This window comes from Cololabis saira, chromosome 18 (genome assembly GCF_033807715.1).
Source record: "Cololabis saira isolate AMF1-May2022 chromosome 18, fColSai1.1, whole genome shotgun sequence".
Classification (NCBI taxonomy): domain Eukaryota; kingdom Metazoa; phylum Chordata; class Actinopteri; order Beloniformes; family Belonidae; genus Cololabis; species Cololabis saira.
Window position 1 is genome coordinate 25,055,184 of NC_084604.1, and position 27,718 is coordinate 25,082,901.

A 27,718-nucleotide genomic window follows, 5' to 3' on the forward strand; every position below is an offset into this window, starting at 1 on the left:
CGAGATCTCAGCAATCCGTACAAGCAAATCAAAAAGGAAAGCCCGCTTCGTGGATGGGCGAACTAAATCAAGTGTATGAGGATGGGGAATGAGGAGAAAATATTACAGAATCTATAATCTTTTTGAATAATCTTAATAGCAATAATTTATTTTTTTTCTGCAACGGCATCAAGGGACAAAAACAAATCTTGAAGTGCCAATCTTCAGCAAGCAGTAATGACAAATAATAATCAGAAACAACAACAATAAGAGTAGTAATCAAAATAATAGTGTACACCCAATAAACACAATGTCCTACTTCCAGGTAAAACACACTTCAAAAAAAGAAAAAAAAAAGGAAAAAAAATGGCAGAGCTCAGTAGCTATTTGAAACTGGTCCGAGTCCCACAGACCAGTGCAGACCAGTACCACAAGTCCACTTTTAGTTTAGTTTAGTCAGTAACCTCACTAGGCCTTGTTTCCGTGTGCATGTGCATGTGTGTGTCTGTCCTGTTTTGGACATTTCTCTATAGCACAGTCTATTGGGCATCCACGTCGTGCCTAGCAGGGACAGTTCATTGGGACCCCCCCAGGAACAGAGGAGAACCCAGGGGCGCCCACGTGTGCAGTCTTCTGAGAACCTTGCCTGTTCGCTGTCGAGGAAATGGGAACTCCCTCCACACATTCAGGTAGCGTTGATCATAAAACAGGCAGAACATTTGAGGGTTCACACGCTCCAAAAAACTCCTCGAAAATTAGAGTCTCTTCAATTTAGAATCATAGAAAAACAAACATATAGTGTAATAACCATAATAATATAAGAACAACAACACAATAGCTAGGTCATTTAGGAAATGCCACCAAGGCTTCAGATAGGGAATGCTACTCCATAACTTTCTTACATTCAAAATGAAAAAAAAGGAGGGAAAAAAAATCAGGAAATCAAAAGTTAAGTCAGAGAAAAGAAAAAAAAAATAGATTATTTTGAAATTCTATGAAATCAAAGAAAACAAATAAACAAAAAAAGAAAAAAAAGCGCAGAGGTTGAGCAGGGAGGAAAACTTTACTCATGTAGAAGCTCTTGGAGACAGTTAGGGGACTTGAAGATCTCGGGGACTTCGCTGTCCAGTTTGCAGATGACCTTGTAGATGGCCTTCTTCCAGGACGGGTCCACGTCTTTGCCGGCCACGATGGCATTGAAGAACTCTCTCAGTGTGACCTCTGCCACCTCCAGGAAGCGATCGGGGACCTTGGTGGGCACAGAGAGGAAGGACATGATTAGTTATCAGAGATTAATCATTTGAACAAACAGTACAACTCTTCCTGCTCATTATTGAGAAAAAAAATAACACATTTTGTGCTTTACAAAGTACAAAAAGTTGTTGCACGTGTGTTCTTTTAATTTTTTCCTAATTTTCTTTCACATTAAAAGCAAAGAGTTGCTCAGATAATTAAACCATAGCAGCCACTCTCCAAACACTTTGCCCTGAGAGATGTAGCTCCAGCTTGTACTTTCACACCATATAGAGGTTCCTTTTGCATCAGCCTCAACAATGTTGACGCCTCACTTGTAGAATTTGCTGATATTTTCACAGTGGATGTAAAAGCATAAATCTCATGTCCTTTTGACATGAAAAGCCAGCTGAGGTGTCAGCCTGAGAAAAGTCACTACTTGTGAATTCTCAGTTTTCTCACACCTACCACTTCCCTCCTGGCAGCATGGCGCTTGTGACATGTTTATGAGTCCCACTGCAAACCTGTGACCAAACGAGAGCGAGGAGCCGACTGAGGACCGACAGAGAGGTGCTGGCGAAAGAGGAAGTACTAAACGCTTTGGGAACAGGGAGACACGCCGCCTCTTTAGTGTCCCTGACAGCAGCGCTCACCGACACCATGGAGATGATTAGTCTGGCAAAGATCTGTGACACCTTCCCTGAAGCCAACACTCTGTCACACACACACACACACACACACACACACTCACGCTTATGCAGGAGTGGGCACACACACCAGCACACACACCTCCTTGTGCCAAGGAGATGACACATCCTGTACGGTGACGGAGCTCTACATAATGCTCGCTACACACACACACACACACGAGCCACCCTGCTGTATTTGGCTGAGTCTCTTTCCTCGACTCTGAGCTGCGATGCAGCCTTCAAGGGTCACCTGCTTGGATAATGCTGACTGTCTCCCTGCCCGTCTCCCTTGAAGCGCACACAAACACATATTGCCACACACACACACACACACACACACACACACACACACACACACACACACACACACACACACACACACACACACACACACACACACACACACACACACACACACACACACACACACACACACACACACACACACACACACATATACTGTACCAGGGTTTAAATATATAAATACAACAGCAGCTTGCCCAAGTGCGTGACAGTGCACGCTCGTCTCCTCTCCTCTCCTCCAGTGTCCTGCAGATACTCATCAGGAGTGTCAGGACACAGCAAGGTTAGTGGCCACTAGAATACGCACACACTAGATTGACTCCCCCCCATATAAACACACAGACAAGCTTCTTCACACACACACGAGCACTCATACACACATGGGACAGTCCAGCGTAGCCCTCGGGGTGATGAATGGCCGCTAAGAAGCTTGTGGGTGTACGTGTGTGCGCACATGCAGGAGTGGAAAGGTGAGCCATGAATAAGGAGCTTCTACATTACATGTGTACGTTTGACACACACACAGACAGAGGAAAAACATAACCTATAACCTAATTCCCCAAATACTGAATCCCCATCAGGTGGAGCACAAGTGGATGCAATTCATTGTTAGGGCTTCTTGTCGCTCATAAAATACTGGCACAGTAACCCTGGCGCGAGGGCAACTTTGTGTATTCACCGTACAGTAAGTGTGCACGACCGCACGCGCACGCTTTTCCCACAAGACTCTGCCGACGGGCCGGAGGAGCGCGGCGCCCTGGCTGTGAGATGCAGGGAGTGGTGCATTACTAAGAATATTCCTGCATGGAATTTCTCCTGACGTTTTGACTATAAAAGGACAGAAAAACGCTGACTGCAAGGAGAAAGCAATGTCAAGGAGAAAAGGGTATTGGTATTTCAGATCCTCTTGACTGCGAGAGGGAGAGAGGGAGAATGGAGGGGGGTGGCGAGAGAAGGAGGGGCTGAGAAGAGTCTGAGGAGAGAGTGTGAAGCAGCAGAACTGAGTGAGTTATTCCTGTCCCGCAAGCCTTTGTTTTGCCACTACATGTGAGTTGTGTATCTTATGTATGAGCGAGGTGCCTACTGACCAGCAGTGAGCCTTAACTTGTCCCCCCCCCTTTTTTTGTCCCATTCTGAACACCCCCCCCCCGCTTCATCTCGCTCTCTGGGGTCAGCTGTTGGGCCTTTGTTCCAGAGGCATTGTGGGGGATTATTCAGTGTGGCCGTTCATTCGCTCGGCTGTCCAGTAAATGGGGCCAATCGCGTGGCTCACAATCCTTCATACATATTTCATAGGGCTTTTTAACAACTTCTCAGCAGAGCCCAAAATTAAAACACAGATGTACAAAGAGGGGAGGAGAAAAAGAGAGAGAGAGAAGGACAGAGTTTCGTACGTATGTTTCTGTGCCTCAGAGACAAAGAGAAGTGATGCCTGGAAAAGGCCAATGAGTTGACTGAGCTTACACTTAGAAAAGTGAAAACATCTAAATGTGAATAAAAACTGGCCATGTAACCCTGATTGATGACATGACTGGGATTGCTTTTAGTATGATGAGAAGATGGATTCAGGTAATGGCACTGGCGTAGGTTGGGCCTCCGACATACTGCATGCTCTACCTGTAGGAGCCCAGCATTTCCAGTTACAAGAGCACATCTGAAAAGGACAATCTGATATTGTGTGCAAAACGGCGGCTTGTAGGGCAACGTCCTCGGGTTCAAGTCTGGACATCGTCTGGGGTCATGTTTGAAGGTGGATTCCTACCCAATTGCTATAAAGGTTGTTCCATCTAGCGAGATAAAACTTGGCTTCCACACAAAAATGACGTGTCGATTCAAAAACAAAAGCCTTCATGAAAAGAGATGTTACAATTGCTTTGACCCCGACGAGAAAAGAGGGTGGTGAAGACATTTTTTTTTTAAATTATCAGGAAAAGACATCAATCTGCACTTGCATGACCTTGGCATTTTTCTGTGTGATTGATAAATACCAATCAAGAGGGAAAGGACAAAAGCAAGACAAAAAGGAAAAGGCTCTGATAGAAATGAGGCCGTTAATCACTTCTTTTCACTGACTCCCCCTCTCCCTAACAACTCTCCCCCGTTCTCTCCATCTCTCTCTCTTGTGACAGGTTGCTTTGAGACAGAAGGATAAGCTCTTTTTCAGAGAGAGGGAATCGGATTTCCTGCTTTTTGATGAGATAATAAAATATGACGGAGGACAATAGGAGCCTGTGGAAGGCTTGCTGGGAGCCATTCAGTCCGGCAGCAGTCCCCCGTCTTAAGACTGCCTAGACAAACGTTTAAAAAGGTAGCCAGAGGCCCAAACCCCTACATAAAGGCTACTGTTACACACAGTCCGTTTGTGTCTTTGCATGTGTTACGGTAGAAAAGCCTGAGAAATCTGTTCACTCAGGATGACTCGGAGTTGGCTGTTTGTTTGACCAGCGTGTTTCTCCCCTTTGCTTTTGGGAACTGTCAGGAGATGTATTGCACCTTCTATTTGCACAGTGTTAGCCAAACAAGACAAGACCCTGGAAGATAAGGCTGTGTATGTGCAAGTGTGTGTGTGCTAGCAAGCTGTTGCCTTGAAGGATGAAATGCAGGGACACAACATAGGCCCCCTCTGCAGTCCAGGTTAATTCCTAACCCCTTCCCTGCATGGGAATATCAGCGCTTCCCATGCTCTTTGCTCACTGTATTTGTGCGTGATACAAGGAAGTTCACCATTTTTGTAATGCACTCAAGGCTACACATCTGACTGCAATATTCTAACTTCAAGTGAAGCATTACTTTCATAACAGGAGGTGAAACTGAACTTGGGCAAGATCTTTGACGTTTGAAGTGAGTCAACCCAGATCTTTGTGAACCTCGAACATACACTCCCATAAACAGGCCCCGGTGCCTCACGTATCTGCCCCAATCAATAATCTACAAAGGCCTTGATAAGTCCTTGGCCCACACTGTCACTTTAGGCAAACACAACCCATGTCCCCTCTCTTCCTACCCCTCTCCATGCTTGTCCCCAACCCCCCCCCCCAACCCCCCTTACCGCGCTGATAAGACCGGGCCCCGGCCGAAGAGTCTAACCAACAAAAGAAAAGAAGTCGTAGCGTATTCTCTGTTATATCATTTCCTTTTCAAGAGCTGCATTCTCACAACCCTCTGAGCTTCCACGATACTTTTCAGTTCCTCAACTGTGTCTTTCGTGAGGTCTGCAGTTCGGAGACTGATGGGACAGGAAATGGGCCTCAAAGCTGTGCAAACACAAGCTACCCTCAGTCCACTGATAGCCTTGAGAACGCGGAGCCTTGAGGGGGTGTATACGTGAACGTGTATGTGTGTATATCTACATGTCGGTGGCATTAGCGTCACATGGTGCTCTTCTCAAGGTGCACCTCCACTGGGGAGTCAAGGGCAGGACAGGGTCAGAAACACTTACGAAGCTGCCCTTCGTCTTACTGGAACCTTCACCTTTTGACATATACACACAAGTGTATGTCAGGGCCTCTTGGACATCTCTTTCCTATATTCTTGGTCCTCTTTTAGTTTATAGAAACTGGAAAACGGGGTAAAGCTGCAGTAGATATAATCTGCAAAAGGGAATCTCAGTTCAGTCGTTGTTTAGTGATTTAGAAATTCATTGCCTGAGATTGTACTGCGGACACAGGCGGAGAGAAACCGATTTAAATGAAAGGGGGGGGTCACAGAGTGCTGTAACGGGGCCTCTGGGGGTCAGGAAGTCAGCCCAGCTTTGAGAGACTGAGAGCACAGGAGGCAGAAGGGAAAGAAAGGACCAAGGGAGTCTGGAAGATAGGAACAGGACATCTGGAGAGGAGGAGAACAAGAGGGAGGGAGAAAGATAATGGAAGGGTAGGAGGAAGGAGGGTGTGAGTGCCTTGGTGAGCAAACAAAAGGATGGAGAGTAAGGAACAGCAGTGAAGGAGGATGGATGGATGGATGGAAGGAGCTAGAATGCAAGGGCAAGTGAAGGATCAAGATGGCAGGGGAAGAAAGGGAAAATAATAAACTGCAGATTGGATTGAAGGAGGGAGAGTTTGGCATCAGCAGGGGGGAGAATGGGGGAGTTGCTTTGACACATCTGCAGCTCTGATGCAGGCCCTGGTCATTTTGGCATGCGTCCCTTCGCCACGCTTCATTAGTTTCACACACACACGGCCGGAGACCAAAATGGTCCAGAAATAATGACATAATCAGCAGCTGTGCCACAGAGCAGGCTGCCCCTCACAAGGTGACCAGGGACAGAAGGAGGAGGGGAAGACGGAGGGAGGAGAGTGGAGAAGAAGGGAGGAAGTGGAGGAGGTGGGCTAAACAAACCAAGTGCAAGTTAGTGCAATGAGATTCTATGTTTGTGTGTATGATCAGGTGGAAAAAAAGGAGCAAAGGGACCATGTAGTTCTTTATGTTTAAGTGATTCCATGTTACCCCGGTTGCCCCAGGCTCTACATGCTCTGGTCATTTAATCAGCGCACGGAGTGAATCTCTAAATCTCACATATGCGCACACGCATACGTGCAGAGTGAAGAAAAGACCTGTCAAGCCACGTCAAACTGGGATCCTTAATAGCCCTGAGCTATTCATGGAGAACCAGATGATCACAGGCTCTCGTCTTATCCTTCTCAAACTCTTCCCACTATGAGAATTAAAGGGCTAAATTGGAAATGGCACAATGAATATTTGAGTTACCAAGATAAGGATATGTTTTTATTATCAATGTCAGCCTCTTTGAAAGGTTCGCTGAAGAGGGTTTGTAGCATTTTGCCCCTGCAAGGCACGTCGTCAAGACTCCAGGACATGGTGTCAACCGTATTTATTAGGACTGTTGGCATCAGTGTTTTTTTTTCCTTTCAATAAAATGTGACACAATCCCAATAATTATGTTTATGAGTTAAAGGAAGAGATTGTTTGTGTACAAAGATGGCTCTTTTTAGTTTTGATGTGTTCTTTTTTCTTTTTTCCACCGGATTTAAGCACAGCAAGACTATTATTTTGGATCTATACCGTAGATACACCAGCTCACCATGACTAAAAAAGAACTTTGACCTCTGGGTATTTTTTCATTAATCACATAAGACGTGTTGGATATGGAGTACGTATGAACCTGGGCTATATGGGCTACATTTTCTTCTGTAAAACTTCTGAAGTTGTTCATTATGACTTATTTTGAAATGAATTGTCACGTTTACATCTATAAAAATTTGTGTTTTTGCAAACCTGGTAGAAAGTTGGAGCAAAAGGAAGAATCTACTGAACTTGGCTGCAGATTAGAGGGACTTTTGTTAAAATTGTGAAACAGACCATTGAGCGTGGGAGTCTGTGGCTTTTGATCTTTTCGTCAAGTGCATTAAGATTTACTGATACTGAAGATGAGCGGTTTGAGGTTGTGCTCCCAGTTCTGCTCTGTCTTAGTCCAAATCTGTCAAATCTGTAGTTCAAGTTGCGCCGTCCCTCAGATCATCAGCACTGACTCAATTTAGAGGATTTTACATGTTATATTTGAAAAAATATAGGTAGTATGTCTGCTGGCTGTGCGGTTATTGGCAGGTATTCATATGTGATTAATGTGTAGATAATGATCAGAGTATATTTGTATCTCCTGTTAAGATCGTCATGTATGATGAATGTGTTTGGCGCACTGAGATCTTAATGGGAGGGAAATATTAACAACCCGCGATGCTGATATGAGAGGAAGAGGAGGATGAGGGGAGCTGTGTGTGTCTGTGTGCTGCTAATAAAAGCCCACTGGCAAATCTTATTGGTTGTATTTTTGGCAGGTCTGAACCTAAATCTATACCAGCAGCTTTGTTTACGTGTCTCTTCTGTATCTTTTTCTTCTTTGTGTCTTCCATGGTTCTTCAAAGAGCACCCTAAAGCTGCTGGGTAACAGCACCACACCTGTGTGCAAGTGTGCGTTTGCAGCACCCTGCGTATCTTTCGCCATATTTGCATCGGCGTCTCTGCTCGTGCATTCACTGAGATGGCTCTGACCTTTTCACCTCAAATTCACTGAGGTCAAACCCCGGTCACAGACACACTCTGCTCTCTCACACACACACACACACACAAAGACACAGACATTACCGATGTGATGAGATGACCAAAGAAAAAAAAAAGAGACCTGGAATGAAGGAGGGGAACATGGGAAGGGGAAAAGCAGGAGAAGCAGCAGCAGCGGCAGCAGGAGGAGGAAAAAAAAGACATTAGCCTCTCTGGGTGGAGAACAAATGGAGCCCCATGAGGGGACGTGAAGAGGAGGAACGAGGGAAAGAGGGGGGAAGGAGAGGTGAAGCACACAATGCTATGGGGCACGGCGGTTGGACAGACAGCATCTGCTCTCAGCTCTCTGTGGTTCTGGTAATGGATGGAGAGTTTGGAGAGACACCGAGAGCATAGGAAGGAGGGAGACAGAGGAAGGAAAAGATGGAAAAGGAAGAGGGAATAATAAGGCAGTGCAGAGGACAAGAGGAAGTCAGGCTTTAGAAAGTTATAAAGTCACTTTGGGTGAAAAAAAACAAAGTTAAAACACATTGGATAATATCCTACGAAGGATGTTATTCTTTCAAAATACACTGATGACAGACTGATGAACGGACAAAAGGGGAAGAAAGACAAAAGCAGTGACACATCTTTGCAACAGGAGAAAGAACAGCTGATAAGGGAGGACACATGATACCAGAATGTGTGCATGTATGCAGACGGAGGCTTTTCAGGGTTCCTCCCTCTTGCACAGAGATCATAGGGACTTCCTCTTTAAATGCCAAGACATGTCTCTGAAGGTGGGAGGAGCAGTCTCTGACAGAGAAAACTTGGCCTATTCTGTCTTATGGAAATCTGAGAGTTTCCCAGAGCCATCATAAAGCTGACTCTTTATGAGTCCCCACCTGTATCCTCTGTCTCCGACCCATTACCAGGTCACACACTCACACACACCAACACACTCCAGTCTTCTGAAAGATGATGTGTGTCGTCACAGGGGGACTCAAAGACAGACCGAGAGAGCACAGGAGTAAAAAAGAAAAGGACACTAAGTGAAATTTTTCAGTTGAAAGTGATGCCTGCTCAAAGTCAAGGCTTTGGGAGGCCGGGCGCGTTTCCGAAGACTTTGATGGCGACGGATGAAGTGAATGAGAAGCGGACAAGAAAGAGAAGAAAAAGGGGGGCTATAGCCGAGAAGAGGGGAAAGTAGGGCCGGGGTCTAGGTAATTAACGGCAAGCTCTTTAATTACTGCTGCTGTTCATTGTGCCAGAAGGAATGTGACAATTATGCCATTAAAACTTCCTAATGGGGGGGAAAAAAAAAAAGCAAAGGGGGAGGGAATAAGGGAAGACATGCAAAAAAGGACGATGAAAGAATGAAGGGAGGGGGGCAGAAGGAAGAGAGGACGACATGAGTGAGTGAGGGAGGAGGGATATGAAAGGAAAAAGGGGAAACAATTGCGACAAAAGAGGAGCTGCGAGGGAGATGGGGAGCGTATTAGGCCAGCACAGTGACAGAGCAGATTAGCATCAAACAAGAAAGGCCACAGACGTGTGTGTGCGTGTGTGTGTGTGTGTGTGTGTGTGTGTGTGTGTGTGTGTGTGTGTGTGTGTGTGTGTGTGTGTGTGTGTGTGTGTTTGTGATCAGTGAAACAGAGGACATATTCATTCCAAAGACGCCACCAAGGTGGATGGAACTTTGATGATGCAGAAACTGGCAAAGGAAAAACTCAGTGTCTGTGAGTGTGTGTGTGTGTGTGTGTGTGTGTGTGTGTGTGTGAGAGAGAGAGAGAGAAGGAGAGTGTGGCTTGCTGAATCTGCGTAGGCTCCTGTTTCAAGTGGTGGTGCAGGCAGGTAGGGGAGGAAGAGGAGTAGTAGGAGGAGGAGGAGGAGGAGAAAGGGGAGAGATCCACAGAAAAGGGCCTTGGGGGCATCCTGATACACATCCAGTACATTTCCATCTCCACATTACCTCTATGACTCACACACACACACACACACACACACACACACACACACACACACACACACACACACACACACACACACACACACACACACACACACGTAAGATGGAAGAACATTACAAGTGTCTCTGCACACATATGTAACACACAAACACACATCATTCCCACACAAACATCAGACAGCGAAAAACACACAACCCACGCACCCGCACTACAAAACACACACAATCATAAATAACACCCACACACACACACACACACACGCGTGGAAAGCCACACACAAACACGCGGAGTCTTCGTGCTCACCAAGGCGGTTGGTTTGTCAGGGGGGTTAGAATTTGCATGGCTGGGCAAATTTTCCTTGTGCTAAACTCTAATCCACTCCTGTATCTCTCAGACACCTGCCCGGCAAAAAAAAATAGGAAAAAAAAAAAGAAGAAAAACCTTGATATGCAAAACACCTTCCCACCCTCCTCCACTGCCGCTGCACCTCCTCGGCCAACAGAAGACTTATTCACCCGGCCTTGCTGACTCTTTTCCTCTGTTCTTGCAAATTTTTACATTTATGTATGCAAATGGGCAGTTCCCCTTAAGCTCGCTGTAACAGTAACTTCCTGGTGCCCTGTGAAGAACGATTGTCTTGTTTGAGGTGTCACGGGAAAACATTGCCTCAGAAAGATGAGGTTTGTTGGGTGTGTGTGTGTGTGTGTGTGTGTGTGTGTGTGTGTGTTAAGATGTCGACTCCGTTTGGGTTGGTATAGCATTTTAGCTTTTTGTCAGATCTGCAAATTCCCTTCCTGGAGACTGTGCTGTCCATCGTGTCTCTCGCCGGTATTAGTCAAACTCTGCTAATACAAAATAGTTTTGCAGTAAAATATCTCACAACCTTTTATATGGTTACATTTACTTATATTTAAAGCAGAAATCAAACCTGAGAGCAAAGTTAAGGCAGTCACTAGTGTATGAATACACAGAAGAGATAAAAACTGCAATGTGGAAACATGACAACTACAGCAGATGCATTAAGTATCTACCCTCTTCCAAGTATTTTACACTTTTGACTTTTCAGATAAAGGAAAAACGTAGTTTTATGTACAATCACATCAGAAACATAATGTAAGAAAACTTAAAAAATTAAGAGGAAGCGCTCTTTCAATTATAAAACGTTGGAGAGGATCATTCACTGAATGTAAATTGAGTGATTTGATTCTGAAGTCTGTCGCTTGTAATCTAAACACTCTGAATAGGTGATCGTGCTGTTACGGTAACGCTTCATTCAAACACACATATCAAGCTTTTTCTGGTACCAGGTGTTTCTGGAAGATCTTTCGTCAACAGGAACCTCCTTATTTCTTGTTATGAATGTCGGTTGTGCTCAGACATTTCGTCTGGGCAAAGCGTGGAAATTTACATTTCTAGAAACCACAGGTCCCTTTATCATCGATGCCTCTAAGCCAAACTCCTCTCAACACACACGGAGGCTTTTGAGAGGAACAGGACTTTATTGTGAGAAACCGTGTTTCTTAAGTGTGACTTTATCATTTTGGTGTTTTTCTTTTCTTAATAAATCAGTGTGTGTGATTAAATTTAAAAAAAAGTATCTGTATGGTATCAAACTAAAGAGCAAGTGTCTATTTTCCAGTCACTAACAGTATAAGTGGCGCTCATCATTAGCGGCTAACTAGAAGGACTTTTGCTTTGCTCTGATGGACCTTCAGCTGATTAAGACCTCATACATACAAACGCCTCTGCTTGCCAGAGTCTTTCAAAGCCTCCCTTAAGAGGTTTGAAGATGGATGTGGGGAAGTGTGAGTGTGTGTGTCTGTTTGGGTGCACACACAGCAGCCCCAGTGGACAAATAATGAGAGAGACAGAAGGAAATGCAGAGAAAGAGAGTGAAGCACTTTAAATGTGAGAGCTTGCAAAACTCCCACTGCTCGCAAGGGCACTTCGCTCCTGCACGTCATCTCTCTTTCTCCCCCCTCTCTCCTTCCACCCGGCCTTCTCCCTTTCCCTTTCTTCCCCATCAATTCCCCTTTTCCCTTTCTCCCTCCATCGGTCTCTGCTTTGTCTCAGAGCTCTCACCCTCCATCCCCTATCTATCCATCTCCCTCTTCCCCCCCTCTCCTCCCTCTTTCTCTCCCCTTCCTCTCACTAAAACAGTAGGACGCTTAACCTTGATAACAGTGAGATTTTTTCCCCCCTCAAAGTGACACACACACACACACAAACACACTCACGCACACACACACACACTCACGCACACACACTGGAGAAGTGCTTTGCCAGCATGCCAGGCCGGTCCAAGGGACGGCTGTACCCTTCGAGGTGAACAGGACACCGGGAAATGCAGCAACAACAAAACACTCGCACACACATGCGCGGATGTACAGACTCGGTCTTAACCAACACACACACACACGCACGCACACACACACACACAGATATCCAACTCACTCCAGGTCCTCCTCAACACAAGCCCTTTAAAGGTCTTTTGTCAGCTGACATTGAAAAGAGACCACTGGTGATCCTGATCCTGAAGCGTTTGACACGCACACACACACACACACACACACGTATATGCGTGCACACAAACACACAGAAAAAGGTGGCGAAAGGAGAAGTGTGAAAAATGAAACACTAAAGGTGAAGTTGCCTGCTGAGAATTTATGATTACAATACCGTGGAAGACACATACACATTAATATCACACTACTGACGACAGGCAAACGAGCACATGGAAGTAAAATGCAGTTTAAAACACACACACACACACACACACACACACACACACACACACACACACACACACACACACACACACACACACACACACACACACACACACACACACACACACACACACACACACACACACACACTAATTCAACTTTGCTGATGTCAAGGACTGATGAGAGAAAATTGACAGGAAGAAAAGAGGAAGTAAGTGAGGCGTACGGAGGCTTCTTCCTCATTAGAAAAGAGTTCCTCATCTGCTTAGTGCTAACACTGAAACACCAATTTCCAGATTGTGAGATTAGGATTGTTTAATTAAAATGACTTCAGTGGTCCTATATGTATCTCATTTCAAAACCCCTAAAGTATTTGTCAGGAATGCATGTTACATTCTAACATGATGCTTGAGCTCAGCCCAGACCAGCAGAGAGGCAAACGGCGAGCAAGCTCACGTCGAGGGATGTTTCCCCTCACAAGCATCTCAATAAAACATCCGGCTGCACCGACTCGCTCCAACTCAGTTACCTCGAAGTCGTTGGCCTTGTTGTAGTGCATGTTGAGGGCGCGGAAGAGCTCGCAGTCCCGGCTGACGCTCATCTCCTCCGCGGCGGTGACTCCGTCGTTGATGGACTGGCGGGCGAACTTCTCCATCTGGATGTAGTAGAACTCCCTGAAGTTGCTGAACCACTTGATCAGCTGGGAGGTTATGCAGCGATTAAACTGAAATAAGAGATGGCGACATGGGGAAAGGGGGTTAGCAGGTTTTAGGATGTCAGCCCGTGTGCCTTTTATCCCTAATTATCACCTGAAATTCACGGACATTTTAAATAATTGGGATCTGTCAATGTGCTTTATGTGACACATTATGGACAGAAGAAGTCTGCCATGCCTGAACTTTATTTAGCCCCTGGATTTGAGCATGAATGAATGGCATTTTATAACCGAGAGCCGAGGCGTGAGGTAAGGTGGGAGGAAGCGGAGAGCGATAGAGGATAAGAGGACGAGAGAGCGCAGGCTGTTGAGTGAGGGAAGATAATAGAGATATTAAATAAGACAGCAAGCAAGAAGGGGGGTGAGGGAAGAAAAGGAAGAGAGGGAGCGTGTGTGTGTGTAGTTCATCTACCCCACTGGGAGCAGACCTCCCCTCTATCATAACCCCGAGTGGAGCGAGAGGTGGAAGAGAGGGGGTGAGACCGCAAACACATAATTGACCAGAAAAACGATTAAGTCATCATCTGAAGCGCCCCGGCCCGCAGGGGGCTCAAACATGTACTTAACCCCGTTCACCAATTACACCCTGATCCTCCTGCCCTCCCCACACCTCCCACTCAGGGAGAAAAGGAGAAGCAAAAGAGCAAAAATGAGAAGACAGAGATGATAAGCGCTGCAGAGAAAGCTGCGGCCATCTGATCCTCATTGGTCGGATGGGTTTAATAGGGCGAGGTAAACCCATTAGGAGCGCCGGCCCTGTCCTGACTCTCTATCTGCCGTCTCACCGTGAAAACAACACCGCAGAACAACACCATCAAAACGTTACGCAACTTCAGATAAGTTCAAGTTCAGATCAAATTCTGGCTCCACTCCCCAAACTCCCATGAAATGACTTGCTCTCCAGATTCTGGTCTCTGAACGCCTGTACCCCCTCCTAGCCATCATCCACACCTTTGTTCACACACACTCTCATATGGGCCTTCACTCCTCCCTCCCCTTTGCTCTTCTGTGGTGCTGGAAGAAATGGTGGGGGGGTGGGGGGGGGGGGGGACAAAATACCACTAAACGCCGAGCAGAGGGCACGCCGGGGAGGCAGCGCGGTTTTGACATGGAGATTAGACTCCAGCTATTGTTCGACAACACATACACACTCCCGTCGCGATCTGGAATGGTAGTCAAACACACGCAAGTGCATGAAGATGGGGGTGAGGGGTTGGGGGGTGGGGTGGTAGAACGAAGCGGTCAGAAAAGTTGGCAAATCAGAGGAGCGGCAGAATAGCCGGCGCAAGGTGGGACAGGCGTAAAGGAGTGGCCTTTCTGGAACCATCGACGGATGACATAATGGCGGAGTGGAAAAGAATAAGTCAGCTTGACATTGTTTGGCAGCGGTTTTGGAGGGTGTGTGTTTAGGAGCGGTGGGGGGTGGGGGGGTGTCTGTCCTAAAGTGCAGGGTGAGCATAAATGGCAAAAAAAGAGGGGGGGAGGAGGATGGGTGCAGGTCAGCGCCATCGGACAATGGCGTTTCACTGGTGGTGATGGCGGCGGCGGCGGGGGCAGGGGCGGAGGGTCGGAACGTGAGCAGTCAGCAAGCTGGGGTCGTGACATCGGAGAGTCAAACAAACAAACTACTGACACTTACAAATACGTTGGCTGCGCCGGGTTATTCTTAAACTCCTGTGCAGTGTGGCGGACAGTCGGAGTGCGACAGAGCGCAAACGCAGTTTTGCCTAAGTTGACAGCGTAATGTGATACGTCCATCATGTGTGCCCGAGATTAACTTCTATTGGGTGGGAGTTTCAGATTGCTAGTAAACTGCTGTTAATCCACACAAGTGTATGTGCTTACGTGCGTCTGAGCCTGTGCGAGTCTGAGCAATACATACTGAGATTAAAGCCAGCCAAAGAGTCCCCATCGCTCATCCCGGAGACCTTTGGTGTCACTGCATCCGAGTGACGGGATGCATTTGTCACTTTGGACAAAGATTACTTTATTACGCCGACAGCTTGTGAGAAGACGTATTGCGACTGTGTTGTGCCTCAATCACTACACGAGCTGCACAAAAAAGATATTTACTGTATGCGTGGGTAAATACACTAAATTATGTTTCGTCCGCGTTTACTCTACTGAACGCGCGGGGAATCAATTTTGGCAAGTCCTCCTACAGCTTCCAGCAGTTTTGGTTCATTAAGTTGCCGGTGGGGCACAGAGACCCCCTGATAGCAGCTCAGGACGAGTGTGTTCAGTGTAAAAGGAGGGAATCGGTTCAAAGGAGCACATCACTGCAGCTCCTTAATCAGAGTTGGCAGGGGTCATCCAGCACAGACGTGAGATGCAGCGAGGAGCATGTGTGTGTGCTTGAGCCAACACATTGTGTTTGAGGATATAAGTGTGTATATGTGTGTGTGCGCGTGTGTATGTGTGTGTGTGTGCCTGGCTAAGAGGTAGATGAGAGAGAGACAGTGAAAGCGTGTTTCTCACACTCACACTCAAGAGCCTGTGAAAGGTCAGCGCTTAGTGCTAACAGTGCAAGATAGAGAGCGGCATGCACACACACTCGCACACATATTCCGCTCATGCACAGACACACTCAAGTCCAGAATAGGAAAATGCTGTAGTGTCCTTAATCTTAGTCACCTGTAAAAAAGTGTTTATGCTCTCGGCTCCAAACATCTCTGCACACATTGAATTATGATGCTTGGGAGATTAGTTTTGGAGTTTTGTCTTGTTTTTTTTTGTGTTTTTTTTCCGTTGGCTCGGATGTGTAGCTGAAAGGCATTTTGATGAACAGCCACACTGTGTTTCGGGGCCAACACCTTCTCCAACGTAGTGGTCAACAATGGAGCAGAAAGCACACAGATGACCTCAGAGTGCTCAGCCACATCCAGAACAACCGGAGAGGAGAGCAGAAAGACACAGAAGCTTGTACGGGCCTCCCTCTCTGTCTCTTTCTCTTTCTCCCCCTCTCTCTGTTGTAAGCCCCTTCACAGTCATCAGGGCTTACCAACGTTTCCTGTTTTCGCAGGAGTGAATTGTGGGAGATAATCTCCGGCCGCCTATTGGCTGACTGCACAAAAAAAAAAAGCGGCCCTGGAAAGCAGGCTTTTGTTGCTGCGGCGACTCGAAATCCAGCCGCTGGCTTTTCTTTCTCCCCAGCCCCGCCGAAACACACATACCATGCGACACCATCAGCGAAAAAAAAGAAAGGAGAAGGAATGACATATAGAAAAAGGGAAAACCCTCCTGACCTCCGCTGCTCTGCAGCACATGACTGGCACAGATACTGGGGCTCGCTGCTAAACGCCGCGGAGGGAGGGAGACAGGGGAAAGAAAAAAGCAAGCTGTGGGTGGCAGTTTTACGGTTGGTTGCTGGAAAAGTGAAAAGACAATCAAAATAAAGTAATTCAAAAAGAGTAAATACGCACACTTTGTTGACTTTATTAATTGACTGATTATAAATAAGTCTAATCTGCTCATTGATCTGTTGACCGTTCCTCAAAAATATAGTCATGAGCTCTCTTCAAGGCAGCTGGATGACATCGGCGGTCATTAGCAACAATGGCACTAAAACAAACCTGTCAAAACATTTCAAGAAAATCCTCTAATTTCAATCATCTTGAAAGAAGCTCAATCGAGGGGAACAACAGCTACAGTGTCCTCCATCCATTCAGGGAACCCACTTCACTTGTTCATGAGGTTCTTGACGGTCTAGACCTGATTATTCGAGGCGCGATTAACCTTGCAGACTTAAAGACAAGGGCTCCCTAAGAGGTTGTGTTGGCTGAATCTAATTAGATAGTCTCATTCCCATACACTAATTTAAAGCCCGAGACCATTGTCCTCTTTTGAGCACAAAAACAAACGAATGTGCCCTATAATCCCCCAAATATCCTGACCTTATTTAAACTTCTGATGAAGTTATTCATGATGAGGCCACCTCCAGGGCAGTCACTAATCCGTGAAGCGAATCTGTCATGTTAATGCTATTTTTTATCAAAGAAAATTTGAAATAAGTGGAATGCTTTCATAATGAGAATTTAAAAAAATGAATCGACGTTTATAAATGCCTACATGTACCCGTTTTTCATCTGATCCAATCAAATCCCGCTTGAAAATCATGTGAGCATGGAGTCATAGTGTTTATGATGGCACACAAGAGGGGGCAGCTGGTGGAAAAGGGAACTTTTATCTTCTGATTTGAATAAGATGGCCTGGATCTGTCACAGTATTTACCCATCGTGTGGTCCAACAGAGACACACACACACACATACACGCACACAAAACGGCACGAACGAACTCGATCATGCACACCACAACGGCCATTGTGTGTTGTTCTTGTTTTCCATTGCAGCTTACACATTGTGCTTTGTTTTCCAAATTTTCCTTCATTAAACTCCCAGCGGAGCTAACGCTCATCCTGGCCATGTTCTCCGAGCCAACTCCTTCCCTTCGCCCCTCCCTTTATTACACCATCCTCCCTACACCTGCTCGGGGAGCCACTCCTCCGTCTCCAGGCTCCATCCTCCTTGCTGCCCTCTCCATCCCTCCATTACTCATCCCTCTCTTTATCTTTGGAATACTCACAGGCCCTCCAGCTCCCTCACGTCAACCCATACAACTTCCTCTTCTTTCATCTTTTGCATAAAACCATAACTTAGCGAGTGAAAGGACTTCATTTTAGGACAGTCAAGTACACTGTGTTCACGGCCGCTGGAGCTGTCATGTCACGATTTATAAATCAAACTTCCCTTTTCAGAGCAGGTGTGTGGATTAAATAGTAGAAAGAAAGTGAGCAAAAGACAGACAACCACAGCACCAGCGGAGGTGAAAGAGCGTCTATCCGTACACAATGAAAACCAGTCATTAATTTGAGTTGAAACCGTTACAGCAAATGAGTTTGAAAGTACCAAAGAAGACATAATTATAGTCTACTTATTCTGAAGGCAAAGACATTTGTTCTATTTGTACTCACCTTGACATCAGAGAAAAACATCTTGAGCATGTTCGAGCTTGGGTAGCGGGTGTAGAAAAACATGAGCTTCGCCTTCTTCAGATGATTGGGAGAGAGACCCTCTTGGATCTGAAAACAGCTCTTATTAAGGACATTAACAACTGTGTGGATGTAAATGTAACAACATTAAGCAAACACGGGTATACTACTGATATTCTGGGTGATTGCAATGACTAGGAGTAATGGCTGGGAGTCAGTTTGGCAAGAAAGAGTCATCGGGATGATGGGTAACCAAATTTCCTTTTAGGCATGAGTTCAGGGTCACTGCAGGGGGAGTTGAAGACAGTGCACCAAGGCAAAACCATTTGCTTGCAATTAGCATCGTCTGTATCAGGTGTGAGAGCGTCACGGTAAATAAAACACTGGCCAGCAGTACAGCCGATGCTTTTACATAAGGAGGCTCATTTCACAGTCAAAGCAAGCAAACGCCTTTGCCTACACCCCGCGCTAACCTCCACCCAGAAGCAGGAGGAAGAAAAAGGAGACATTTGCATATCACAGACAAAGACAGCAGTTAACGCCAGTGACGGTCAAGAAGGCCTAATGGCTTGGCGGCGACGCATGCCAATCCGGAATATGACTCTGTTGCTGGCTTCCTATCAGTGACGAATTAAGACCTAGAAGATCCCACGCGCTGGTCCACGAGAGATGAAAGACCTTCTCACACTCACAGGCTATATTCAAATACATGTCAGAGGCCTTGTCTTCCTAATGGATCGCCTGGATTGAACAGTGGGAAGGACGAAGATGGACTGGTGGGGGCACCTTGAGTTACAGCATGGTTCCAGCCTTCAATTACATCCCCCTCCTCCTCCCACTGCTCCACCCCTACCCCCTCCCAAGCCTCTCAGCCGCTGCCAAACCCTTGGAGGAGCAAAAGAAGGAGGAGGAGGAGGAGGAGGAGGAGGAGGAGGAGGAGGAGGAGGAGGAGAAGGAGAAGCGAGGCACTGAGGCTTTGGACTCGGCCAGTGATGGGAAGACTGAAGCACATCTGCGCCACCGAATAGCCCAAGCAATTTCCATGGTGAATTAACAGCCGTATAATGCATCTGATAATATCAATCTGGGGGGATAAGACATTGAAAAGGGAAGCAGCGTGGGGGCAGGGGTGACTGTTAAAACCTCAGGCTGGTTCAGCACTGAGCGGCGCTAAGTTTTAATGAAGACTGTTTACACCTGAGTAGATAAAATACATCCTTTGACGTTATTTATGATGTACAGGAGTGGCTGTGATCGTTAAAATCAGTCGAGTGTCCAGATGTAGCTGTAACTATAGAGTGAGAAGAAGGCATCAGCTGCTAGATTGGATTGCCATTGGCCTCGGGGTTACGCAGAAGAGCCAGCAAATGCTGAACCACGCTGAGTTGGCTCCTTAAAGACCCTGCCTACTTTGTCTGAATCAGTAAGGGAGAGGGAGAGGGAAAGTATACGGAGCGAGGCTCTTGTGGGGGAAACCCTGGCAGACTGATGCTACTCTGTCAGGCCTGGCCAAAAGAGCAGCACTTCACTTTCCACACCACACCATCTGCTCCAAGTGGAGGCAATACAATGGATCCTCAGACAGAGCAAGAGAGGGTTTTTTCTTTAAGGCAAGGTGAGATTCGTCTGTTGGGAAAACTGCGTGCTTACATACAGATTAGTTTGTTTTTCCTTTCTCAATTAGGACTAAAAGTACTATTACCTTATCACTAAAATGAGAATGATGTTAAAAGAGACATCTCCAGCCTTAAACGCAATATCATCTCCCTTCAGCCAACAATTAAAAAGCCTCATATTTCCTGATGAGACATTTTCATCTCCAGTTCACTCACAGCTTGCAAATGTAATTGTGATTGGACTTGGGGGTGGCGTGCAAGGCTATTATTTTGTCATGATGGTGCGCTCACACCAGCTGGCCCACTGTTCGCCTGCCACATCTGACAAGACATCATCATTCTCACAACACTTCCCCAAAGCCCAAAGTCATGAGAGGAAAATAGCTGCTCCACTTCCTAATTCCAGGTGTAAGGACAAGAAAATTTGGAGTCGGACCGGGAACAAATGAGGAAATTGATAGCGGCCATCTGCTCCGTAACACTGGCGAGAGCTGGTGAACTTGAACACACCTCGTAAAATGTCTGACAATCTGTCTCTGACTTCGGAGGTTCAGACTCCGAAAGGAAAAAAATACAAATTTGAGGATGTTAAGCTAAAAAATGTTTTTTTTACCGTTATTGTAACCGAAAAGAAACAAAATTATGTATTGTAAATGCTAAAGTTTGCTGTGCAATAAACTATGCGAATCAAAAATAACAAAACAAAACACTAACAGCACATGTGGACATGTCTTTCCTTTCCATTGGGGGGGGACTACATCTGTTAATGCCATGAATTTATAAGTGCTACAATGAAAGCCTCAGCATCTGGCATATGTGGTTATTGTGTGATTGTTTTCTACTTTCTCTCAGTCTCTGCTTGTCTCTCTCTTTTTTCTCTTTTCATCCCTCCATCGGGAGCCGGTAGAAGCATAGGATTATGGATCTCTGGAAAGCGTTCACCCTTGGGTCAGAAGACAAGACAAGGCGAGGTAATGAAAGATAAACAGCTCGCTGCAAACACCTGTTAACGTCCGCTTCAAAGAAAAGACGGAGTGGAGGGGGTTTGCAGGGAGGGAAAACAAAAAAAGAAGTATTTGGCTGCCAAGCAACAGCCGAAGGGACCCCCGGGCTGTTGACAGATCTTTATGAAATGAAAAAAAGAGAAAAGAAACGACAATGATTGTGGGCTTTTTACAACAGCGATGGATGATAAGAGGAACACAAGAGAAAACACAAGCAATCATAAATATACATCTTTCCCGGAGTCCTCAGGCAAACCTTTTGTGACATGCACACACAGAGAAGACACACAAAAACAGCTAGGCACTCAGGTGCACAAAGGAAAGAAAAAAAAAAGAAAAAAAGGGTTCACTTAATATATCCACAACAGGTAAAACGTTGTAGGATTCATTTCTTAAGCATGTAATGAATGTTAATGACTTGAAGACAGAGCCCTCTAAGGGTTGTCCAAGCGACACAAATCAAACTTTCATAAGGGTTAGAAGGTATTGAATGCTTAGGTACTAAAGAGGTATAAGAAATACAGAGAGGGGACTGAATGTAACAGTTTAAGCTATTAGTTCTGTGTCTCCGGGGGTTTCAATTTGAGCCTCCCACAGAGGAAAGCCTCTTTATCCACAGGGCATGATTGGGGCACACTGAGGTTAAACTATAAGGCAGGCTATATAACACCATTGTGTGCCAAGTTTCAGGATGTTATCTTCCTCCGTGTCCTTTCAGGTCATTATTTATGAAAAAAAGAATTGGGTCAGTAAATGTCATAGGGATGTAATCTTTCCAAGTAAGTGATATATGACAAGAAAGATTTTAAAGCACCTAGTTTTGAAGATGGAACAAAGAGCTGTATGGTGCTATGAAGAAGGAAGAGGTACGGGTATAAAAATAAATGCAACAATGGAGAAGAGAACAGCAGTGGGAGGAAAAGTGATTCATCAACAATTTCTCAGTTTCTTAGGCTAGTTTCAAACAGACTCAAAAATATTAGATTTTTAAGTCTTTGTGGTTCAGAATGCTCTGATGGGTTTTACCATCTGAGATCAGATTCCCCTAGTTTACACGGACATAAGCTGTTTTGAACTGGACAAAAAGGAGTTAAAGTATCAACAATTAATTTGTCTTTGCATTTTAAAACACTTGGGTTTTTTTCTTTTTTTGAATCAAAGGATACATTGCTGCCTGAGTAAGGTGAGATGTCAGCCATGTCCTGGAGATCACCGCATTCGGACTTGATTAGGGACAAGGAGAGCCCCTCGGCCGTGCTGCCAGGGTGTGCTGGTGAACAAGAGCGATGGTGGTGTCCAAGGTGGTGACCTGATGCCATCTTGGTCCTCAGGCTGGTGGTCTCCCGGGACAAGTCCATGGAGTCTGGTGAGGAACGGTCCTTGCCAGGGTAACCTGTGGGCCCGCCAAGGGGAGTCTGGAAAGGGTAGCCCATTAGTGGGAGAGGAAAAGGGTGTCTAAAGGATGGAGGGCTGAAGCCCAAGGGGGCAGAGAGTGAGGAAGGGTGAAGGGCAGGGTGGTGGTGACCTCCGTGGGCACCCACAGCTGAAGACTGGTGGTGGTGGTGGTGGTGATCACTGGGTGTCTTCCTCACTACTAAGGGCAGAGCCTCTGTTTGGTCGTTAGTAGTGCCAGGGATCCCAGGCATGCTGGCGAAGGAGTCAAGTGAATTAGGAATGATGACATCGGCAAAACATTGCAGCCTTTGGTTGGTGGTGTGGAAGTTTGGGTTGTCTCCGTTGACAGCAGTGGGAAATCTTTCAGGGGGTATAGAAAGTGGAGGGAAGGCCTGCTGAGGAGTCGGGCGTGGAGGCTTGGCAAACACCTTAACCACTGTGTCTACAACCTGGGTCATAGCTGAATTGAGTTCCTGCTTCAGTGTTTCTGCCAGCTGTTTGCCTTCAGCGTGCATGGAAGACCCTGGACCTCCCTGTCCTTTGCTTCGGCCAAGCCCCTCTCTTCTTGGCTTGTCCCTGTCAGCCAGAAGGGCCTGTTCCTGAAGCAAAGCCCGCGCCCTGTCTAGGAAATGGCCTGGGTCCATATCAGACATCTCATTGTCAGAGCGCATGTCATCTCCACCCCGGTCTTCGCCTCCGGTGTCAGACCTGGCTGGGCTGTCCTCTGACATGTTTCCTATGTCATTGTGGAGGTCATTGTGTTCTGAGTCATCCGTTGAATCATAGATCTGAAAGAACTTCTCCTGCAGCTGCCGTAGCTGTTTCTGCATGTCCTCGAGCTGCAGCTTAAGTTGCCTTCGCTCCTCCTGTTTCTGTTCCTTTCTCTGGCAAACCAGCTGGGTGAAGCTCTGCTGCTGCTGCTGCGGCAACCGCTGCTTACGCTTGTTCTCGCGGCTGCTGCTGCACACCTCGCCTCCCCGTGGGCTGCTGGGGGCCTGTTGTTGAGACTGAGGAGGTGGACAGTCGAGGTCCATCTCCCGCTCTCCGTCCATGTCATGGTCACGGTCATGGCGGGAAGCGGCAGGCACCACCACACTCGGTGAGTGGCTCATACCACGAATAATGTTCTCTACGCGGGCTCGTTTGGCACGCAGGTGTTCATCGTTGAGCCGTTCGATGTCAAAGGTGGCGAGGCCAGGAGGGCGGCCAAAGGGTGACAGGCACTCTTGAGGGGTGCTGTCCTGAGAGGAGTTACTGCAGGCATCCTCGTGTGGGGCATCTGAATTTGTACTGGACAGCCCTGATCCAGGGAAGCCTGTTTCCCCTCTGTCGCCCCTGTCTCCTCTCTCTCCCCTCTCAGGTCCTCCTCCATTTTTAGCGATGTTATTCTTGAGAAGCTGAGAGATAATGGTGGTGCCAGGGAAGGGCATCATGGTGTCCTCGTACGAGTTGGCCCTCTTCAGCAGCTTTCGGAGTACGTTTGACTTGGACTCACTGTCGCTGGCTGATATAACACCAGGCCCACCATGTGGCTGCACTACAGAACACTCCATGGAGTCGTTGTCTGATCCGTGATGAGAATGGGAGCTCAGAGAGTTCATGGCACTGATAATGGCTGCTTTGGCGCGAGCAATGTTATCAGTAGTTGCTGCTGCTGCTGCTACTGTGGAGGAGGCTGTGCTGCCCACGGTCCTCTTAACACCAATGTCCACACGTCTTCGCTTGGTCTGTCTGTTCAGGAGGGAGTCGCTGTCATGGTCCGGCATCACGGGGGCTGCTGCTATTGGGCCATATCCCACAAACCCAGTCCTCTAGGGTCAAAGCCTCTCTGTATCTGTCGGGAGGGGGGACATTCACAGATGCATGACTTGCCAAAGTATTCTTTTATTTTTTTTTTTCCATAATCTATTTCACTCATTCTGCCTTTGTCAATTTCCTTAAGCAAATAGTAAATGCACAAGAAACTAAAACAGTCCAAATCAGTCATTTGCAGAAAATGTTGATATTTACCAAAGATTTGGTATTTAAACCCAGTAGAAAAGCTCTCCTCAAATGTTTTTACAGGGACAGACATCCACGATTATGTTTAGGCAGTACAGATCACTGACAACAGGTAACGACAACGGGCGAGATGGGGTCAGAATTAGGCCTTGGCTCGACATTCCAGGGCAAAGTCCTACATTTTATCCTGTTCCCTGTTACATACTGTGCGACACTGAACCAGTTCCCACGGAACACAAAGCTGCATTAAATTATGATAATTACTTAAGTACTTGTCCTCATTTCCATGAGTGTGCAGAGTCAGTGTACAGAGCAGATAGGAGCCCATAAAATTAAATAAAAAGAAATATAAGGTTCCGCTTTAACAAAAAATACTATATAAGCGGAGGTAATGCATGTCTTACATTTAATTACTCTGTCATTAATCCCATTGCGTAAGAGAGGGTTGTCAGTTTACAACATTTAGAAAAAAATATTTACACATTAGGCAATTTTAAAATGCAAGTTCTGTGTTTACTTTGATCAATATGATCACCATATCTTACCCAATAGGGAGAATGACACATAAAAGAAACACAAAACAGACCTATTGATTTTGGTGCCAGCGTGAGCTCACTTCAGTGTTTTTTTGTTTGTCTTTTCATCTGGCAAGGGCAGTTAATTCTGCTCAAATGAATAGGTCGCAAGGGTCAACTCTGGCAAAGAGCAACTTAAAGCGCTCTTACAAAAACCTTTATGCCTCTCTGAAAGCAAAGCGTTTTGTCAGTACAGGTCTGCTTCAGTACTGCTATGTAAGCAGCGGTGGCAGAGTCTTAGAGCCACACCACATACTTCCAAGAGATATTATCGGGAGCGATTTTATGCAGGTGTCCTCATGGGAGCAATTAAAATATTTCACACTGTAGATATGTAAATGTCACTAATTTAATGTTTTCTTAAAAGCGATTAAAAGGAAAACATATAAATACTTATCAAGCTGCAGCCCTTTAAAGAATGGTTCAATCAAAACAACAGCAGGCTTATAGAAGACAAAATTTACTTTTTACTTTTAAAGATTGTAAATGAACTCAATTTTTACACAGATTCCGGCTGATTTTTGTATTCATTTACCAAGTAGCCATTAAAATTAAAACAACATTTTAGATTCAGTAATAATGACAGCTCAAAAATACTTATTATAAGAGTGTTAATTGAAAAACTGGAGCAAGTGGTTGAAGACAATTAACCCTAGTGAAACTAAACTGAGATTTGTTTACTTTATATGAAAGAAATAGTTTTATCTTAATATAACAAGGCATTTAATGAGACTGTAACTGAGCCTCACACTTCACACTGAATAGACATAAGCACACAAGCTGTTGGTTTTGTTACACCAGTTATTTTCTTTAAAATATATTTGAGTAAAATTAAGAAAATGTGGAAAATAAAGACTGATAAAGTCCAGCTTTGCTGGATTTAACCAGCAGTCTAAATAAAATGAGAAATAGAGTATGTGTCTTGATCGCTATTTCCATCAGTTCAAACAAGAAGCCATTCATCTCCAGAGGTTAAAAACTTGACTTGATCGCCTCATATCTTAACAAAGAGCCTGAAATAGTCACCAGCACCTGTCTTTTTGCATGGCGCACCTGTCCCACATTGCTCATGCGCACTCTGCCTCTCCCTTTCTGTCTCCCTCATAAAAAAACCCCTAAAAGTTTAAATTAACTACCAAACATACAGAGGGATTTTTACTTAATCGTTTAAATCCCACTTTTGTCTCTGGACACGTTACATTCTCATTTTAAACCATAAACGTTAGAGCTCTCTGAAATATAAATATAAAAAGTAAAAATAGTTCAGGTTTGAAATATGGCCTAAATCGGAATCACATCCCAAAGATAAAATAGTATAGGTAATAAAATTAGTGTTTTAAAGCATCCAAATGGTCTGTTTGCCTGCTCGGCAGGCTGAAGCATAAAAACAGACGACAGACCAGAGCTGCGGACAGCTGAGCCAAACCGGCAGCGGTTATCACAAGAGTCCCAAAAAGCTTCCGCACAACAAACAAACCAAATAGTAATAATACAAAACCCTAAAAGACTGACAAGCTCCAGTATACACCACCGACCAAGCTGTTATGATATTTAAAATTCTCAAACGAAACAGCGAGGGTGAGATTTAGCTCACGGTAACAAGGAGACTGTGAAGTCGAGATAAATTGAAGGTTTTCAGCAAGCACGGAGGAGAGTCAATTCTGAAAGTTTTCCATTATAAAATCAAATCACGTTGTCGTCTACATCACGTTTGCCGTTACAATAAAAAAAAAAGCTCTTCCCAAACTTACTTCACAAAGTTGCAAATCAACTTGATCGCTGCTTTGATGAGGAAGGCAGGGCTACCGTTCGCAAATCATCCTCACCTAAACACGGGCTGCTCACGCAACTCTCACCACATATCTAGATGAGGGACCAAGCGGAGCGACTAACGCCGTATCTATACCATTTGCTAGAATACATTTCTACGTTAATGATGTTTGATTTATTTCCCCCCACCACCACCACCCACCCACCTTGCACCGGCGACGCAGAGCAAGACCAAGAGAGGGGAGGCATCCGAGGACAAGGTTACTTACCCTTTAGATGGAGAGGGGGACCACCTGAACTCCTACAAGGGCAACAAAAACTAAAAAAAAAAGAAAAAAAAGAGAGAGTACACGCGGAATGCTGGATGGGACTTTGCTGGAGCTGGTTTCTCAGAGAAGGAGGAGCTGTGATAAAGTGAGCGACACGGGAAAAAGGAGAAAAACAGGGGAAAAATAGAAGACGAAAAGAGCTCCTGCAGCGCGCCAGTCTCTCCTTCTCCCCTCTGTTGTGGCCGAAAGAGTGAGGCGCATAGACAAAGTACGGAGGAGAGAGAGAGGCTGTGCGTGCGTGCGTCTCCGAGGCGCACTGGATGCAGAGGACTGGATGCTGGAGCGCTCCTCCGCCACTAAGATTCACTTTAAGACGCAACAGAAGGAAACAGGAAGACGTGTGCGTCATGAGCGGCGTGATGTAACTGTCGCCACCTACCAATAAGAAGCGTCCGTGCGGGCCAGAGACCAACGCACTGAACTTGAGC

The 27,718-nt window shown here is 45.9% G+C and overlaps 1 protein-coding gene across 3 annotated transcripts; it reads right to left on the reverse strand.

Annotated features, from left to right (window-relative positions):
• Positions 1-117: 117 nt before the first annotated feature.
• On the reverse strand, positions 118-27,718 carry LOC133464413 (prospero homeobox protein 1-like). Of its 3 annotated transcripts, none has more exons than XM_061746361.1 (5): positions 27,231-27,718; positions 22,387-24,449; positions 18,583-18,690; positions 13,427-13,621; positions 118-1,228 (listed from the first exon to the last, which is right to left on the reverse strand). In XM_061746361.1, the coding sequence occupies exons 2-5, from the start codon at positions 24,379-24,381 to the stop codon at positions 1,043-1,045; spliced, it is 2,484 nt and encodes an 827-aa protein (XP_061602345.1). In that variant the 5' UTR covers positions 24,382-24,449; positions 27,231-27,718; the 3' UTR covers positions 118-1,042. The 3 variants fall into 3 exon arrangements, with proteins under 3 accessions (XP_061602345.1, XP_061602347.1, XP_061602346.1); XM_061746363.1 differs by lacking the exon at positions 27,231-27,718 and adding an exon at positions 27,168-27,192; XM_061746362.1 differs by lacking the exon at positions 27,231-27,718 and adding an exon at positions 26,943-27,066.

Bases quoted from the DNA above. Each gene is read 5' to 3' on its own strand.
- LOC133464413 (XM_061746361.1), bottom strand. From the start codon at position 24,381: ATGCCGGACCATGACAGCGACTCCCTCCTGAACAGACAGACCAAGCGA. The intron at 18,691-22,386 runs GTATCCTTTGAT...AGCTGTTTTCAG, and splicing joins CACCTTACTCAGGCAGCAAT to ATCCAAGAGGGTCTCTCTCC. The intron at 13,622-18,582 runs GTGAGTACAAAT...CTCTTATTTCAG, and splicing joins TGTTTTTCTCTGATGTCAAG to TTTAATCGCTGCATAACCTC.